The sequence below is a fragment of the Trachypithecus francoisi genome, unplaced genomic scaffold (assembly GCF_009764315.1).
Source record: "Trachypithecus francoisi isolate TF-2019V2 unplaced genomic scaffold, Tfra_2.0 Lachesis_group13, whole genome shotgun sequence".
In the NCBI taxonomy this organism is placed as follows: Eukaryota; Metazoa; Chordata; class Mammalia; order Primates; family Cercopithecidae; genus Trachypithecus; species Trachypithecus francoisi.
Genome location: NW_022681458.1, coordinates 24,661,207 through 24,680,808, shown reverse-complemented (window position 1 = coordinate 24,680,808; position 19,602 = coordinate 24,661,207). Strand labels below are relative to the sequence as shown.

General features: G+C 43.2%; 1 protein-coding gene across 7 annotated transcripts in view; it reads left to right on the top strand.

The window, feature by feature from the left end:
• The window catches only part of SMARCAL1 (SWI/SNF related, matrix associated, actin dependent regulator of chromatin, subfamily a like 1), a 74,974-nt gene that overhangs the window by 43,256 nt on the left and 12,116 nt on the right, over positions 1-19,602 (top strand). For all 7 annotated transcript variants that reach the window (XR_004441582.1, XM_033230337.1, XM_033230332.1 and 4 more), the window contains 5 exons: positions 4,781-4,851; positions 8,106-8,208; positions 16,142-16,324; positions 17,987-18,087; positions 19,396-19,492. Coding sequence is in view for 6 of the 7 variants with exons in the window: in XM_033230337.1 (XP_033086228.1) it covers positions 4,781-4,851; positions 8,106-8,208; positions 16,142-16,324; positions 17,987-18,087; positions 19,396-19,492 (555 nt within the window). In the remaining variant the exon portion in view is untranslated. The remainder of the gene's footprint in view (positions 1-4,780; positions 4,852-8,105; positions 8,209-16,141; positions 16,325-17,986; positions 18,088-19,395; positions 19,493-19,602) is intronic.

The following is a 19,602-nucleotide window of genomic DNA, read 5'->3' as shown; positions in this document are numbered from 1 at the left end:
GATGGCTGAAGCCAGTCACTAAATTCTTTCAGATAATAATTCCTTAAGAACTTGCTGCCTTTTTGTGTTTTAATATAAATCCATTTTTATAATGGAAAATCCAAGTAGAAAACAGATGTGTGTGCTTTGTGCTTCGGGCCATCAGAAGCTTTGGATTTCTAAAACCATTGATTTGGTGCATTTCTAAACCATGGATCTAATCAGGAGCGTTGCTGTAACTTACTTCAGGAAGGGAGTCAGCATCAGCTGGAGGCTGGACTACATGACCATAGGCATGTCTTCCAAACCCTGGCCAGCTATGAAATCCTGAGTTGGAAGGGTTAAAATGGGGAATTATGTTTTTTGGTTTTTTTTTATGATTTTAGTCTAATAAGGAGGCCCTATGGATCTATAGAAAGTCCCCTCTCTCCACTGCCCCCAGTTTTTTAAGTTACTTTTTAGTCCCAAGTTTCCTTGCAATTTTGCAAATCATGGTGACTCCAGCCAAGCACTGCTGACCTGCCTGTCGAGAATTGATTCTTTCTTTGTTCCTTCACACCTTTCCATCTGGAAGAATACATTTCTTAAAAAACTTTATATCACAGGAGCCGAGGTGAAGGAGCCAATTTATAGAATATAATGTACAATGAAAGCCTTTTCTCATTTTTTCAGCTGAAATAATGGATTTCGCTTCATAGGCTAAGGAAAGCTGACTATGGTCATCTTTTGTCTAAAGCCATTTTTTCGTCCTCAAGACCAGGAGCAGAGAAATGGAACAAGTCCATACAGATTTCCTGGTGACAATATCAGTTCACCCTTGCCATTTGATAATCCACTCAAATTTCCGATGTAGAAAAATTTAAAAACTCCATTGGATCTAATTTAATTAAGGTCTAGTCAGGAACAAAGAATGCAGGTTATTTAAAATTTCCTGGCCAGTAGCTGGCAAAAGAAGTAAGATCATGAATAGAGAGTATTATGTCTGCATAGTTTGGGGGAGTTTTTTTAAAGCTAAAGCTATTGATTTCTCCCACATTAAAAGGATTAATACAATAGATATCCATTGTATAAAATCTGAAAAATAAAGAAAAATACTTAAAATCAGTAACATTTATTGAATACTTGCTATGTGCTGGGCATGGTGCTTTACGTGTATTGGGTCATTAAATTCTCACCATCAGCCCAGATATTTGAGCCTCAGAGCCTGCACTTTTAAGTGCTACAAATTCTGGTTCTACCATTTAGTAGCAGTGTGACAAGTATACTCACTTGACTTTTTTTGCCTCAGTTTCCTAATCTGTGCAGTGGTGTTAATAGTGCCTCCCTTATAGCAATGCTAATTATTAAATGAGTTAATGCATGCTTAGTTCTTAGAACACTGCTTGACCCATAATAAGTGGTATATGAGAGTTAGTTGTTATTTTTATTACTATACTATAAAAAAGAATCATCTTTTATACAACCATAATTTTGGCATATATAATTTGAGTATTTTTCTATAATTATGTGTGTATATGTTGCTTTAAGATATATTTTTTATATCTGCATATAAATATATATAAAATATATTTTATATATGCAATAAGCAATACGTATATTTTAAAAGCAGAACTGGGATCATACAAACACGTCAAGTGGGAAGGAAAACAGGTTACTGACTTATGAAGACTTTTCCATGTTGTTAAATATTCTCTTAAAACATAATATTTAGCCAGGTATGCTGGCTCACTTCTGTAATCCCAACATTTTGGGAGGCCAAGGCGGGAAGATCACTTGAGCCCACGAGATTGATACCAGCCTGGACAACATGGCAAAACCCTGTCTCTACAAAAAATACAAAAAAATTAGCTGGGCGTGGTAGTGTGTACCTGTAGTCCCAGCTACTCTGGTGGGAGGCTGAGGTGGGAAGTCCCAGCTACTCGGGTAGGAGGTTGAGGTGGGAGGATCACCTGAGCCTGGGAGTTTGGGGCTGAGGTGAGCTGTGATTGTGCCACTGCGTTCCAGTCTGACAGAGAGAGACCTTGTCTCAGAAAAAACAAAAACAACAACAACAAAACCATTACATTTAAAGACTGCGTAGTGTTTTCTCACATGGCTATCATTTCATGGATCGTTTTTGTTGGGCCTTTAAGTTATTTTCAGTTGCTCACTATTCTGAGTAATACTGTACTGAAAAAGTAGCTTACATAGAAATTTGTGCACATGTGATTTTATAACGAGAATCACTTTTAAGGAGTGAGTTGCTGGATGATGGGGTTTTGGCATATTTTAAAGGGGGTTGGTACGTTTTGCTGCATCATTCGCAGAAGGGCTAGCCCAGGGTACCAGCCCACCAGTCATGTGTAACAGTGTTTGTTTCTTCACACTCTCATCAACTCTAGGTGCTAAATGTTAGGGCAGGATTCCTGAAAGTGCTTCTCGGCGGTTTTCCATCTGTTTGTTTTGCCCTCTTTCTTTCTTATTAGGGAGAGTGGCATGAGTGAGTGTGGGTGGGAGGGGTAGGCTGTCTCTGAAGGACACAGGAGTAAAACTGTAGAGGGGGACCGAATGGGGTGCAGTCTGATGGAGGCACACGTGCTGCGAGTGAGGTCATCATATGTAAGCCTGCCTTGCCCCTTTGGCTACTAGAAACTGCATTGGGTTGGAGGACTAGCCTGCTGCCGGGGACCCTTAGAGGTCCATAAATGGATTTCATGAAATCTGAGCTCACTAGCCACAGGTGAAAAGTTGTGTATGTTTCCAGAGCCTGATATAAAATAGGATAGGTGGCTGCCACTGCTAAGACACATGTAGGATATGAAAGGGATCTATGGTCTAAATCAGTGACCCCACAGCTTCCTGTGGTTCCTCGGCATCTTTCTTTTTGCTGGTAAAATCCTAGAGGAAAGACATCATTCAAAGCTAAGAAGCTGGCCAGGTGCAGTGGCTCATGCCTCTAATCCCAGCACTGTAAGAGGCCGAGATGGGAGGATTACTTGAGCCCAAGAGTTTGAGACCGATCTGGAAAACATAGTGAGATCCTGTCTCTACAAACAAATTTTTAAAAAGCTGGTGTGGTGGTACACACCTTTAGTCCCAGTTACTTGGGAGGCTGATGTGGGAGGATCGCATGAGCCCAGGAGGCTGAGGCTGCAATGAGCCATGATCGTGTCCAGCCTGGGTGGCAAAGCAAGACCTTGTCTCAAAAACAATAAAAACAACCCCAAAGCCAAGAAGCTGTTTTAACCAGACAGCTTTTTCCTCCATCCATGGTTGTTAGTTTTAGGTACAGTCTGGCTGTGGTTGCTTTCCTGAGTTATTGAGATCTCAAGAATGACAGGTTCAAGGCTATAGATGTTATTGCTGTTGAATCATGTCTTTGTTCCCTGGGGAAGCTGTCCTGTCAGTCACAGATCTTACAGAGGCCAGGCACAAGAAGAGGGTCCACCTGTAAAACCGTGCTTGCTGGTGGAAGGAGATGGCCACCTGTCTTGGTCCATTTGTGCTGTAACAAAATACTTTAGACTGAGTCATCTATAAACAGAAACATATTGCTCACAGTTTTAGGGGCTGGGAAGTTCAAGGTCAAGTAGCCAGCAGATTCAGTGTCTAGTGAGGGCCCAGTCTCTGTTTCAAAGAGGGTGGAAGGAACAAACAGGCTCTCTGTCCTCATGACCTAAGCATCTCCCAGATGCCCCACTTCCTACCACCACTGCACTGGAAATTAAGTTTCAGATTATGAATTTTGGGGGGACACTCTTACCGATGATGGTAAGAATATGATCTCTGGGAGGCCAGAGCAATAGTAAATGTGATCTCACATTATTATGAAACGATTTGAGCATCTCCTGTGTTAGCAGTCTTTATTAGGAGTCACTTAAATGTAAACCCTAAAGAAAACACCGTTTCTTCTTCTGGGAAGTTAATAACCTTATGGGGGAGGTAGACCAAGAACATCTGAATAATGGTTTTAAAATGATACTAAAATAGACCAGGCACAATGACTCACGCCTGTAGTCCCAGCACTTTGGAAGGCCGAGGTGAGTGGATCACCAGAGGTCAGGAGTTGGAGACCAGCCTGGCCAACATGGTGAAACCCTGTCTCTACTAAAAATACAAAATTAGCTGGGCATGGTGGCACATGCCTGTAGTCCCAGCCACTTGGAGGCTGAGACAGGAGAATCGCTTGAACCTGGGAGGCAGAGGCTGCAGTGAGCCGAGATCGTGCCACTGCACTCCAGCCTGGGCAAGACAGAGCGAGACTTCATCTCAAAAAAATAAAAAATAAGGTAAAATAAAATGATAGTAAAATAGACTAGTCATGGTCCATTGGAATTGATTAAGTAAGTCTTGGACAGAGGTAAGCTCTGTAAGTCAGGTAGTCACAGCTTGGCAGAGGAAAAGAGGGAAGCAAAAAGCAAGTTGGGGAAATGTCACATGTAAGTTGTCACCAGGCTGTGGTAAATAGGTATGCTTAACCAAGGCCACATTTCAGTGGGTCACATGGGTTTGGTATGTATGGTGAAATGCCTACCTGAAATGCTTTTCCAAAGAGCTTTTATGTTTCTTGCCTCTTGGATTCTTGCAACAGTTCTTGGACAGTGGCAGAGTAGCTCTAATGCTGTCTCTGAGGACAAAACCAGACCCAGACAGTTCTTCTGACTTGGCGAAAGTGAAAGGGGAATTATTGTCAGCACCAGGGTCTCCTGACTCTGGTGACGGGTGGTTGAGATTTGTAAAACGCATAGGAGCAATAATTAGATCCACTCATCCCAGAGTCTCAGACTGGGGCACTTAACATTCTTAACTTCTCTTTCAACAGAAACAGCAGCAGAAAGACGCCCTCATTCTCTTCTTCAACAGAACAGCTGAAGCTAAAATCCCATCTGTCATGTAAGTGGTCACTAAGCATCGACCTCTCTCTCTCTCTCATCTTTAAAAAAAAAAAAACAACTTATTACTTTAGCCTGCCTGAATGATTTTACTGCTAAGAAATGACCAGAGATGATTAAATGTGCCTTTTGTTGAGGAAGGAAAAAATAAAACAGATGATCAGAGAGTCGAATCATAGCTGCCTTGAAAATAAAATGTAGGGGCCAGGCTTATGCCTGTAATCCCAGCACTTTGGGAGGACAAGGTGGGAGGATTACTTGAGTCCAGGAGTTTGAGACCAGCCTGGACAACATAGTGAGGCCCCATCTCTACAAAAAAATGAACAGAATTAGCTGGGCATGGTGGCATACACCTGTGGTCCCAACTACTCGGGAGGCTGAGGAGGGAGGATTGCTTGTGAGGGAGGACGGTTGAGGCTGCAATGAGCTACGATGGTGCTACTGTACTCTAGCCTAAGCAAGAGACTGAAACCCTGTCTCAAGGGAAAAATGAAAAAAGTAAAAGTTTAGGGCACCATGCCCTTAATTACCCACAAGGTGTAAATTGGCCAGTAACTGGAGCTACTACTAGGATGCACCTGGGTTCCAAAGCGATCCTGTCTTGAGCCAAGTAGGCTGGGAGCCCTAGGAGGGTGCGGTTGTCCCCAACACTAAAAGGGAGAGTTTTTCTGGGAGAACTGGGATCATATGTGCCTTTAGGAGAAAAAAATGAGAAGGAAAAGCTGCCTTATGGGGATACTTGGGTCTTCCCCAAAGTCAGGGATTGTCATCCATTACTAACCTAAATAAAAAGAGAAATGTCAAAGTTTGTTCAAAAGATATGGGCATTGTCATGCTTAATTCTATTTCCACCTCATAAACTAAGCTAAAGTAATAATTTCTATTCTTAGAATTATTCATGACAGAATCCTCAATTGTATGCCTTTCTTAAAGAAAAACCCACTCCTATTTAAATATCACTGGGGTAGGAACCTGGCAATTCTAATGATGTGTAGTTTGCCTGACTTTTTTTTTTGTTTAACATTCATGTGATGCTCTGGCAGGGTAATGGTCCAACTGATGAAATCACAATAAGAATGGATTCCGTAGGGCTGAGTGATGCCAGACTGGCTGTGGGGACTGAGATCTGGGGGCAAATTAGGAAACATATCTTCCCCACCCTCGTACTTGGCCCACCTACCTCTCCACACCCTCCACTGAGGCAAGAGAGTTCCCCACACCACTCCATCTGCAGTGCTCCCTGGAAAGACTGCCCAGTACTGGCCTCTCCCTTTTACCTCCTGGGCGCTGCCCTTTTCATTTATGACACTGTTACGGAGCTAATGAACTCCAGATGTGGTTTTTATGGCCTGGAAACTTTTCTCCCAGAAACCTATCTGAGTTGCCCCCGCCGACCCATTTCTCATGTGCTGTGGAATAACAGATGGCAAGGGTATGCGTTTCTCCCTTGCTCCCTGAGCTCAGGACCTATAAAATTCAGAGTCCACCGGGTGCCTCTCTCTTCAGATACTGCGCCCGGAGCCACCCATTTCCCTTAGAAATTTTAAGTCTTTCTACCACCTCATAAACAAACTTTGGTCATACCTTATATATACTTTCTCAAAATTCTGTATACAATAAATTGTATAGTACTTTGTAGTTTCCAAACATTTTTTACACCTGCGAACTCATTTCACATTTACAGCATCTTTGTGCGATCACGTAAGTCACACTGGCTCCATTTTTAAAATGCAGACACTGAGTAAATCTGTGACTCTCTGGACCTCAGAGTCACACAGCTAGTAAGTGGAAATTAGATTGTACGTCTTCAAAACCCCAATTTCCTCAGCTAGTTGTTTTTCTTTTCTTTTTTGCTGTTGTTTGTTTTTTCATTTTAATGGGCATCTTTTAATAAAAAAAAGCCAAGGTTGTTGTGGTAGGCAGATATTTCAAGCCTAGGAACTTGTAGAAGGTTATAGAACAACAAAGCTGTGTATAAGATATAGAGGGGATAGAGGCATTAGGAAAATTGGGGCCTGTGGTTTTTATGAGCTCACCAAGTAGATTTTGTGGCCTTGTGACTTTTTGATGCTGTAGCCATAAACTTTTTTGCTTATATCATGGCAAATTTTATGTCTCTCAAAATAATTAAAGTAAATTCTATTAGTATGAACAGTTCACAAATTGAACTCAAATCTGGTGCCCTGGTCAGTCATAGTGTCGTTTGAAATGACTCTTGGATGTTTACAGGGCAGTCCATGTACCCTTCCCCCACCTGAGACATATCCTTCTTTAAGGAAGGCAGAGTCTGTTCCCCGCCCAGATGTACCCATGGCTGGCTTCAGTGAAGGAGCTCACTTGCCAGTACTGGGCTTACCTCTTTGGAATTGTGATCCCTCTTCAGGGAGCCACCAGGGGAGAGGGGGACCCAGCCAGGGTCTCTTAACCCGGTGACTTCCCACCCCACTGCTCCCTGAGGGTAGCCACCTTAAGGCCAAGCGAAAGATAAGAGGTGGGAAGCTTACCAGGTACAGTGGCTCATGCCTGTAATCCCAGCACTTTGGGAGACCGAGGCGGGCAAATCGCTTGAGGTCAGGAGTTTGAGACCAGCCTGGCCAACATGGTAAAACCCCATCTCTACTAAAAATACAAAAGTTAGCTGGGCATGGTGGTGCCCATAATCCCAGCTACTCAGGAGGCTGAGGCAAGAGAGTTGCTTGAACCTGGGAGGCGAAGGTTGCAGTGAGCCAAGATTTCAGCACTGCACTCCAGCCTGGGCGACAGAGCGAAACTCAGTCTCAGAAAAAAAAAAAAAAAAAGTGGGAAGCTAAGAAAAAACACAGTGGATGGAACAGAGAAGTAAATTAAAGGGAGGCCGAACAAATGAGATCCTTCTCTCCATAGTCCTCTGCCTTGGAAGAGAATTTATTTACTACTGACTTAACTACTGGCCCTGTCATTTGAGGTCTAAAGTGGGAGGAGCTGGAGATCCTTCCTGGAATGTCTCTTTAGTATTGTGTATGTCTCAATGTTTAGCTTCTAGAAATTTGTGTACTGTCAATAATTCCTTAGTCCCCTCCCTAAGTACTTTCAGATCTACAGAGGACACTCTAATTTGTATATAAAACACATTATAATGATAGTTGGAGGTAAAGTGAAAACCGTTGATCATCTTCTGTGATCCTAGATAATAAGAATGTTTCAGTAACGTACCAGAGACACATAAAACATAAGAAGTATATGTTTAATCTGTTTTGTTGTCATTGTCAAATGCAGTGAATATATCTTGGACCTACTGGAAAGTGGAAGAGAGAAGTTTCTAGTGTTTGCACACCATAAGGTGGTCCTGGATGCAATTACGCAGGAGCTTGAGAGAAAGGTGAGCTCCCTTTGAAATTCACCATGGGCTGCTTTGGCCATATCCCAAGCTGTTCTGGGCAGGCTTAGATCAGATCCAAGCAAAGTGAGACCGATGGCTTCCGGAAGCATTGCTGAAGACTTTCTGAAGAACAGTTCTTCTTGTTTGTAGAACCACAGTGGGGTCAAAATGTTTCCCCAGCCCTGTCATTTTAACCTCCTCCATGCTCCAAATAGATATCCCAGGAGTCTTGCTTTAGGAACATCTCCCAGGGGCTGTTCATTATTCTGCATAAATAATTACAAAGTTGGCAAGAGAGGAGATAGCAAAATTGTCCTTTTGTATGGAGACAAGTATTTATTTATGTGAATGTTTTCCTCTTTTCCTTCCTTTCATTCCTCCTCAGCACTGTCAAAGCACTTTTATTAATTGCACGTGGCAGTGTGCAGACGTTAGAAGAGAGTTTTATGGCTCTCTTGGAATTGAACGAAAGGGATCTAGAAGGATTTCCAAGGATGTTTATGAAAACTGAACACATTTCATCCCCTTTTCATTTCGGTTAAATTTAAGGCAGTAAATTGCTCTTTGTCTTCCCTCATCATTTATATTTATATAATATTTGAATATACATTAAGGATACAGAGAAATATACAACAAACACCCATGTATCTCCCACCCAGATTTAATAAATGAAAGTTTCACTGTATTTATTTCAAGGTTTTTTTAGTTTTTTTATTTTGAGGCAGAGTCTTGCTGTGTTGCCCACAGTGGAGTGCAGTGGTGGCAGGATCTCAGCTCACTGTATCCTCCACTTCTCAGGTTCAAGTGATTCTCGTGCCTCAGCCTCCCAAGTAGCTGGGACTACCCCACCTTGCCTAATGTTTGTATTTTTAATAGAGACGGGGTTTCACCGTGTTGCCCAGACTGGTCTTGAACTCCTGGCCTCAAGTGATCTGCCTGCCTCGGCCTCCCAAAGTGCTTGGATTACAGGCATGAGCCACCACACCCGGCGTGAAGATTTATTTTTTTAATAATAAAATACTTAGGTCCCCTCGGTATTCTAACTCTATTCCCCTTCCATCTCTCCAGCAGTAACATCACTATTATGAAGGTAATGGGTATCCTTGCCCTCCATGTTGTCATACTTTATTCTAGGAGTATGTATTCTCTAGCAATTTATAGTCTCCTTTTTGCCTATTTTTTAAAATTTAAAATAAATGACAGCATGGTGTAATTATCCTGCAACTTACTTTTTTCTCAGCATTGTTTTTGAGATTTGTTTATGCTACATTACACGTATAGTTCATTCACTGTAACTGTGGAATTGTATCTCATTGGATAGCTATACTGCAGTTTATCCATTCTCCTGCTGATGGTTGCTATTGTGTGAATATTCTAGTAGGTGTATGTTTGTATCTATGCATTTCTTTATGCCTTGTGTATGTGCTTTGTGTAGGGGAGGCATATTCAGGCATGCTCTTGCATGGTTATGAAATAGGCTCATCTTCATACTAAGTGGTGTCAAATTGTTCTCCAAGGTGACCATTCACATTTATAATCTCACTAACAACATATAAGGGTCCTTGTTGTTCTGTGTGCCCATTAACACTGGTATTATCCGACTTTTTAATTTTACCAATCCAGAGATATGAAATATCATCTCATTCTTGCTCTAATTTGCATTTCCCTGACTACCAGTAAAATGTGTTTTATTTATTTATTTATTTATGGCCATTTTAGCTGTCTCCTGTGAATATTCTGTTTGTATCCTTTGCCTGTTTTTCTGTTGGATTGTTTTTTCCTTATTGATCTAGGAAAATTCTTTATAAATTTTGGATATTAATGTTTTATCAGTTATCTTTTTATCTTTTAAATTTCTTTTGTTGGGGAGGGGCTCTCGCTCCATTGCCCAGGCTGGAGTGCAGTGGCTTCATCTCAGCTCACTACAGCCTCTGCCTCCTGGGTTCAAGAGATTCTCGTGCCTCAGGCTCGTGAATAGCTGGGACTACTGGTGCGCACCACCATGCCCAGCTAATTTTTTTTGAATTTTTTTAGTAGAGACGGGGTTTCACCATGTTGGCCAGGTTGGTCTTGAACTCCTGGCCTCAAGTGATCCACCCGCTTCAGCCTCTCAAAATGCTGGGATTACAGGTGTGAGCCACCAGGCCCAGCTGGTTTAATTCAATTCTAATAAAAACTCCAACTAGATATTTTTTTTTTTTTTTTTTGAGGCAGAGTCTCACTCTATCTCCCACACTGGAGTTCAGTGGCACGAACACTGCTCACTGAAGCCTCAACCTCCTAGGCTCAAGTGATCCTCCTGCCTGAGCCTCCCCAGTAGCTGGGACCTCAGGAATGTACCACCACGCCTCGCAAATTTTTAAATTTTTCTGTAGAGACGGGGTCTTGCCATGTTGCCCAGGCTGGTCTACAACTGGGCTCAAGCAATTCTTTTGCCTCGGCCTACCAAAGTGCTGGGATTACAGGCATTAGCCACCGTATCCAGGCTCCAGGTGGATTTTTTTAAAGGGAACTTTATACTGTTATTCCCAAGAACATCTCAAAAAAAAAAAAAAAAAAAAAAGCAGGAGCAATATCTAAGCAACTATGAAAAAGAAGAGCAATGTCGGAAGACTTGACCCTTCAGATATTAAATATTAAAATGTATTATAAAACACCAATAATTAAAAGTCAGCCATGCTGGCCCCAGAGAGATGGCCAGATGGGTGGAAGAGAATAGATAGTCCTTTACCGTAAATGGGAAGCAAATACATGATCAAGGAAATGTCACAAGTCCGTTTTCAATTTCTTCAACAAAGTTTGGGTAATTGCCTGAATAATTTTGGGGTGGGGAGGGTAGATGAAACTTTACCTCACTGTTTACTATATTAAATTCCAGGTGAATCAAAGATCCTTGAAACCGTGAAGTATTAGAAGAAAATACCAATGAACAATAGCTGATCACTGGGTGGAGAATGACTTTCTAAGCATAAAAACAAAGAAATTACAAAGGAAAAACTGATTCGAATTACCTAAACAGATGGATTTTTTCTGTGACACGTATATATAGTGGTTAAATTTTTTTTTTTTTTTTTTTTTTTTTTTTTGAGGTGGAGTTTTTGCTCTGTCGCTCAGGCTGCAATGCTGTGGTGCAATCTCGGCTTACTGCAGCCTTCACCTCCTGGCTTCAAGCAGTTCTTCTGCCTCAGCCTCCCGAGTAGCTGGGACTACAGGTGCCTGTCACCATGCCCAGTTAATCTTTGTATTTTTAGTAGAGACAGGGTTTCACTGTGTTGGTCAGGCTGGTCTCAAACTCTTGGCCTCAGGTGATCCACCCACCTTGGCCTCCCAAAGTGCTAAGATTATAGGCGTGAGCCACTGTGCCCGGCCCACAGTGGTTATGATTCTCTTGTACATTTGTTACATTTTTGGAGAGCAATTTGGCAGTAACTTAAGGTGTGCATTCAGTTTTTCAAATTTCACTTTAGGAATTTATCCTAAGGAAATCATCAGACTAGTCAGATTTATAAATGAGAATATTTCATGCTGTTTGTAATATTCAATAATTGGAAATCTAAGTTTTTATCAACAGATATACTATTAAATAAATTATAGTCCATTCAGCCATAAAATATAATGTTGACCAGTGGTTCCTAACTTTGGACATCACTGAACACTGTAAGAACCTGAAGAAGCTCCAAAATTGAAGCTCTTGGTATCTGGTTAGTATATATTGCTATCAGAAGATGTCCATACTATGGACAAAAAGCTATTGTATGTATAATAATTTTAAAAAATTGTCATGTTGTCTGGGCGCATTAGCTCACGCCTGTAATCCCAGCACTTTGGGAGACTGAGGCGGGCAGATCACCTGAGGTTAGGAATTCTAGACCAGCCTGGACAACATGGCAGAACCCCAACTCTACTAAAAATACAAAAAGTAGCTGGGCGTGGTGGTGCATGCCTGTAATCCCAGCTAGTCGGGAGGCTGAGACACGAAAATTGCTTGAACCTGGGAGGCAGCGGCTGCAGTGAGTCGAGATCTGCCACTGCACTCCAGCCTGGGTGGCAGACAAGACTCTGTCTCAAAAATAAAATAAATAAAATAGTCATGCATAGAAAAAAGCCTGATGGGCCGGGCGCGGTGGCTCAAGCCTGTAATCCCAGCACTTTGGGAGGCCGAGACGGGCGGATCACGAGGTCAGGAGATCAAGACCATCCTGGCTAACACGGCGAAACCCCATCTCTACTAAAAAAATCTACAAAAATCTAGCCGGGCGAGGTGGCGGGCGCCTGTAGTCCCAGCTACTCGGGAGGCTGAGGCAGGAGAATGGCGTAAACCCGGGAGGCGGAGCTTGCAGTGAGCTGAGATCCGGCCACTGTACTCCAGCCTGGGTGACAGAGCGAGACTCCGTCTCAAAAAAAAAAAAAAAAAAAAAAAAAAAAAAGAAAAAAGCCTGATGAATATATACCAGTACGTTAATGATGATTATCTCTAAATAATCGTCATTATCTTTTTAGGTTTTCTACATTTTTGCAATGAGTGTGTATTCTTTTTATAATAAGAAAAATTACATGTTTTTAAAAATAAAGGAGCATTTAGAAAACAACAGAAAATTAATAGAAGGAAATAAGCTAGGGAAACTATTAGCCACCTCTGTGACATACAAATAGTAGTTTTTACATGTAAAGGTATTTCCTAACTCCCAGTAGGAAAAAAAAAAATGGGCAACCTGCATAAATAGATAGTTCATCAAAGAAATGACACCGATGGCCAATTAAATGATGCGAAAACACTCAATTTCACTAGTAATCAAGTTAGTGAAAAAAAGATTTTTTTTTTTTTTCACCCCATCAAGTCAGCAGAGGTTTTAAAAATGTGCGGGGCTCACTGTTGATGAAAGTGCACCAAGATGGACATGCTAATACATTAGTTAATTTGGAAAGCAATTTGGCAATAATACCAGGAGCCTTAAATTAAGTTTTTTCTTTTTGCTATTGTACTTTGATTTGTAGTCCAGTCTAAGAAAATCACCAAAAATTGGCACCCTCTTAAAAACTTTCCATTTTAATAGCATTGTTGAGGTATAATTGACATGCAGTAAACTGCACATAATATGTATAATTTTATAAGAATCAAGATAGAAAACATATCTGCCACCTGCTGCCCCCACCCCCAGAGTTTTCTCGTGTCCCTTTGTAATCACTCCCTCCTGCCCCTTCCCTCACACTCCCATCCCCAAGCAAACTCTGGTCTACTGTCTGTCACTGCGGATTTGTTTGCAGTTTTGTAGAATTTTATATGAATAGGGAATATAAATGTGGAGAAAAGGACATTCAGGATGTACTTTTTTTTTTTTTTTTTTTGAGATTTATCCATGTTGTGTGTCTCACTTCTTTTTAGTGTTCAATCCTTGGTTTTCCTTTTTTTTTTTTTTCTTTTTTGGTTATCTAGACCTGCAGATATTCACTCCCTTTTAGTGCTGAATAACATCCCATTGTACATCGTCTGTTCACCTGTTGATGGACATTTACCAACATATCCTTTTAGGAAAAATTAAGAGGCCGGGTGCGGTGGCTCAAGCCTGTAATCCCAGCACTTTGGGAGGCCGAGGCGGGTGGATCACGAGGTCAGGAGATCGAGACCCTCCTGGCTAACACGGTGAAACCCCATCTCTACTAAAAATACAAAAAAACTAGCCGGGCGCGGTGGCGGGTGCCTGTAGTCCCAGCTACTTGGAGGCTGAGGTGGGAGAATGGCGGGAACCCGGGAGGCGGGGCTTGCAGTGAACCGAGATCGCGCCACTGCACTCCAGCCTGGGCGACACAGTGAGACTCCGCTCTCAAAAAAAAAAAAAAAAAAGGAAAAATTAGAGACCCCTAAATCTGCAGAAATAGAATGGTTAAATTATGCTGTTGCTGCATAATGACATCTTATAGGGCCATTAAAAATGATATTTTAGAACGCTTAATAATACAGTTTTACTTACAATACGTTTTATTGGGGGAAAACAGGATATAAAACTTTTTATTTAAAAGATATATATACCATACACATCAAAAAAAGAGACAGGGAAAAGTAGATTGCTTAGATTACTAAATGTTTTTATTTTCCTTATCATGTTTATCACTACCAAGAATAAATAAATGCCATTTAAAAGAAAATAGCTAAACTAAACATGCATTATCATACAACACAACAATTGACTTTTGAGCATTTTTCTCTGGGAAATGAAAACTTAGGTTAACAGAAAAACCTGTACACAAATGTTCATAGCAGCTTCATTTGTAGTAGCCCCAAATTGGAATCAACTCAGATGTCCTTCAACAGATGGATGCTGAAACTGTGGTATATCCATACCATGGGCTACTTCTCGGCAAAAAAAAAGGAGAAAATTATTGATACAGGTAACAACTTGGATGAATCTCCAGAGAGTGCTGAATGCAAAGGTCCATTCCAAAAGGTTATATGCTGTGCAATTTATATAACATTTGTATAGCATTCCTTTTTCTTTTTTTTTTGTTTTTGAGACAGTCTCGCTCTGTCGCCCAGGCTGGAGTGCAGCGGTGGGATCTCAGCTCACTGCAACCTCCGCCCCTGGTTCAAGTGATTCTCCTGCCTCAGCCTCCTGAGTAGCCGGGATTACAGGCGTGCACCACCATGTCTCACTAATTTTTGTATTTTTAGTAGAGGCAGGGTTCCACCATGTTGGCCAGGCTGGTCTTGAACTCCTGACCTCAGGTGATCCACCTGCCTTGGCCTCCCAGAGTGCTGGGATTACAGGTGTGAGCCACTGTGCCTGGCCTATAGAGCATTCTTGGAAAAAAAAAAAATTGGCCAGGTGCAGTGGCTCACGCCTGTAACTCAGCCCTTTGGGGGGCCAAGGCAGGCGGATCACCTGAACTCAGGAGTTCAAGACCAGCTGGCCAACATGGCAGAACCCCCGTCTCTACTAAAAATACAAAAATTAGCCAGACATGGTGGTGCACCCCTGTAATCCCACCTAGTTGGGAGGCTGAGGCAGGAGAATCGCTTGAATCCTGGGGGGCAGAAGTTGCCATGAGCCCCTGCACTCCAGCCTGAGTGACAAGAGCAAAACTTCATCTTAAAAAAGAAAAAGAAGGCCGGGCGCGGTGGCTCAAGCCTGTAATCCCAGCACTTTGGGAGGCCGAGACGGGCGGATCACGAGGTCAGGAGATCGAGACCATCCTGGCTAACATGGTGAAACCCCGTCTCTACTAAAAAATACAAAAAACTAGCCGGGCGACATGGCGGGCGCCTGTAGTCCCAGCTGCTTGGGAGGCTGAGGCAGGAGAATGGCGTAAACCCAGGAGGCGGAGCTTGCAGTGAGCTGAGACCCGGCCACTGCACTCCAGCCTAGGCGGCAGAGCAAGACTCCGTCTCAAAAAAAAAAAAAAAAAAAAAAAAAAAAAAAAAAGAAAAAGAAAAAAAAAATTTTTTAGAAATGCAGGTCAGATTAGTGGCTATCAGGAGCTAAGGACTGTGGAAAGGGGAGGAAGGTAAAAGGATCCTTGCAATGTTGGAATTGTTCAGTATCTTGACATTGGAGATGAATACATGAAAACCTACCCAGGTGATAAAATTGTGTAGAACACACACATACAAGTAAAACAAGAAATCTGAAGATCAGTGGATTGAATAAAAGTCAGCATCCTGGCTGCAGTGTCATACTATAGTTTTTATAGAATGTTACCATTGCGGGAAACTGGGCAAAGGCCTAAGAGGGATCTCTGTATTATTTCTTACAATGGCACCTGAGTATAAGCAATCATCTCGATACCAATTTCAAATTGAAAAGAAAATCTCTGAAGGCAGGGGCCTCTGCTGAGCTGGAACCTGGTTCCGTGCTTGCGCTGTGGCTGGGTATGGTTTGCTCAGAAGCCCCCGGCCCGGGGCTGTTGCCCACCTTGCTTCTGCCCCTTGTTCCTACAGCACGTGCAGCACATCCGTATCGATGGCTCCACCTCGTCGGCTGAGCGGGAGGACCTGTGCCAGCAGTTTCAGCTGTCGGAGAGGCATGCCGTGGCCGTGCTGTCCATCACCGCTGCCAATATGGGCCTCACCTTCTCCTCGGCTGACCTGGTAGTGTTTGCTGAGCTGTTTTGGAACCCAGGGGTAAGAGATGCAGAAGACTTGGATACCCCACTGGCATGCTCATGGCTGTGGGCAGGAAGCAGCGAGTGTCGGTCGTGGAAAGTGTGGTTTCCTTTTTATCCATTCATTATACTTCCCACAAGTCAGTTTTCACTTCCTTTAAGCACTTCTATGTCGATCGGCTAGTTTCTTTTTTTTTTTTTTTTTTCTTTTATGAGACAGTCTCTTATCACGCAGGCTGGAGTGCAGTGGTGTGATCTTGACTCACTGCAACCTCCGCCTCCTGGGTTCAAGTGATTCCTCTGCCTCAGCCTCCCGAGTAGCTGCGATGACAGGCGTGAGCCACCATGCCAGGCGATTGGCTGGTTTCTAGATTTTCACAGCAACCTGTAGGATTATCAACTCCGTTTTATCAACAGGAAGGTTGAAGTCTTCCAGGGCTAGAAGGAATCTTAGACTTCACGTCTCATAGGAGGAAGTTAGGGCACCGAGAGCTCAAGGGGTGAGACAGGAAGAACTGCACTGCCATTAACTGAGGAGGGACACGTGGTGGCACCAGGTTACAGCCCAGGCCTCACATTCCAGCCTATGCCCCCTTCAGTAGCCATCATTGTGAGCTGCTTTAACAATGGACCTCATGCAGAGTAACAGCAGTGAGTAGTTCCCTGGAGACCACTATTGGCCTTAGCTGACCAACTGAGAGCAGAGATAAGACATTTGTTTGAACTCATAAAATTTTCTGGTAATCTCCAGGAACGTTATATCCCCTTTAATATCTGATATTATGGCTTTTGTTGGTTACACATGAGGGACTGCATTAATAATGGGTAGACCTTGAGGGTGAAGCCGTTTTATAAAAGAAATAATGCTCATGATGTTAGGTGGTTTCTTTTTTTTTTTTTCCTTTTTTGAGACAGGGTCTTGCTCTGTCACCCGGGCTGGACTGCAGGAACTTATTGACTCACTGCAGCCTTGATTTCCTGAGCTCAGGTGATCCTCCCACCTCAGCCTCCTGAGTAGCAGGGGACTACAGGTGCACACCTCCATGCCTGACTAATTTTTGCATTTTTTGTAGAGATGGGGTTTTGCCATGTTGCCCAAGCTGTTCTGGAACGCCTGGGCTCAAGCAATCTGCCTGCCTCGGCCTCCCAAAGTGCTGGGATTACAGGTGTGAGCCACCACGCCCAGCCTTTAAGTATTTATTATAAGGCTTACCACTATGTTAAACCACCACCCTATGCCCAAATCATGGATAGCCTCTCCCTTGTGTGTGATGTTTTTATTTATTTAGAAGATAACTTTTTATTTCATACAGAGAAGAAATGGAAGTGTGCAGGCCTCCATCACTGGCCCCTCCCCATGCAGCCTGATGGCAGAGCCTGTGCTTTTTCATTTGCAGCACCTAGCTCAGCGCCCAGCACCGAACGGCCACCCGCAGATCTTCTGTTCCAGATTCCAGTTCCCCAACCAGGGCTGTTTTGGGTTCTCTCTTTTGTTGAAGTGGCAGGTCATTTGTAGGTCTGAGATGGTGAAGTGTAGGTTATTTCTAGGTCTGAGACAGTGAAGTGCTTGGAGGGCGGGAGGGTTGTGGCAGGGCTGGAAATGGGGTGGAGAGGCTACCTGCTATGGTGGGTGGAACTGCTTCAGGCCTTTACCTGCCTATCTCGATTTCTGGACACACAGGTGCTGATCCAGGCTGAGGACCGCGTGCACCGCATTGGACAGACCAGCTCGGTGGGCATTCACTACCTCGTGGCAAAGGGCACAGCTGATGACTACCTTTGGTATGGTTTGGCTGCATGGCCTCGCAGTTGGAGTTGAGCAAGGGTGGAAGCTGATGATATGTTTACTTTGCTCCCTAAGTGCTTCTGCTTTTGCTAAGTAAGGTCTTTAAGGATCTATAGAAAATTGACTAGTGGCCAGGCGCAATGGCTCACATCTGTAATCCTAGCACTTTCGGAGGCTGAGGCGGGCAGATCACTTTAGGTCAGGAGTTTGAGACCAGCCTGGCTAACAGGGTGAAACCCAGTCTCTACAAAAATATGACAAAATTAGCTGGGTGTGGTGACGCACACCTGTAGTGCCAGCTACTCGGGAGGCTGAGGCAGGAGAATCGCTTGCACCTGGGAGGCAGAGGTTGCAGTGAGCTGAGACTGAGCCACTGCACTCCAGCCTGGGCGATAAGATGAGTCTCTGTCTCAAAAAAAAAAAAAAAGAAAAAGAAAATTGACTAGTAATGCCCTCCTGCTTTCATCATGACCATATTTGGCCTCCCTCAGTAGTGTTCACTGGTGGCTTACAGGGTGCATGTGGAATCTTACAGCAATAAAGGGTTGTGGCTCCTTTTCCTGCTGGTCTGAAGCAGGGAGAGGTGCCGATTGTGACAAAATGTAGATGGAATTTAGTTTGTAAAACACCCTGTTCCCAGATGTGAAGGCATTTGTTAGGACAGGGTGATAGTCTTTTACCTTTTATGATGTGCATTTATCTGGTGGGTACATCTTACATTGCTGCTGCTGGACCACAGGGAGGAAGTGGCTTTCCCTGGACCATGTAGTGTACTTCGTTAGCAGAGCTGGAGTAAGATTTTCAACCTGGGGGTTTCTGTCTGTTACCTAAGTGAAAAATCTCAAAAAGCTTCTTCCCCTCATCTCCCTCTTCCTGATATTAAATTTCTTGATTATCTCATTCATTTCCACTGCTTGTCTCTGTTTCCAGCCTTATGACTAAGAAGTCTTCCCTTTGCAATGTGTGTGGGCCACTCCTACTTCCCTCTGTTTAGTGGATTCGTTAATTGGGCAGCTCATAACACCACCAGATTCAAAACTGTGTTGTAATGAGGCAGGATTTATTTCCTACACATCTTCCATTAGAAAGAATATGGAACCTGATGATATTCTTAGCCCTAAATTGGAGTTTTTACAAATGAGGGGGCAAGTTTTTCAACATGGATGTTTGTGCCTTGAGAGATGCAAAGATGTGAAACTGTGAACAAGCCGTGGTCCCATAAGAACAAGGAGGGTGGCCTCATTTTCATTAGTCTGGTGGTTCTGCACAGGTTGTATTCACTGCAGCTTATTTCTCCCCAACAGGCCCCTGATTCAAGAGAAGATTAAAGTTCTGGCGGAAGCCGGGCTTTCTGAGACCAATTTTTCAGAAATGACGGAATCCACTGATTACCTCTACAAGGTAATGCCAGCACATGGCTCTTCACCCCTGGAGCAGAGGGAGGCATTAAGCTGTCTGCCAAGTCTTTGAGTCCTGAGTAGGAGGATGTGAATCACTCCTAGGGACCTCCC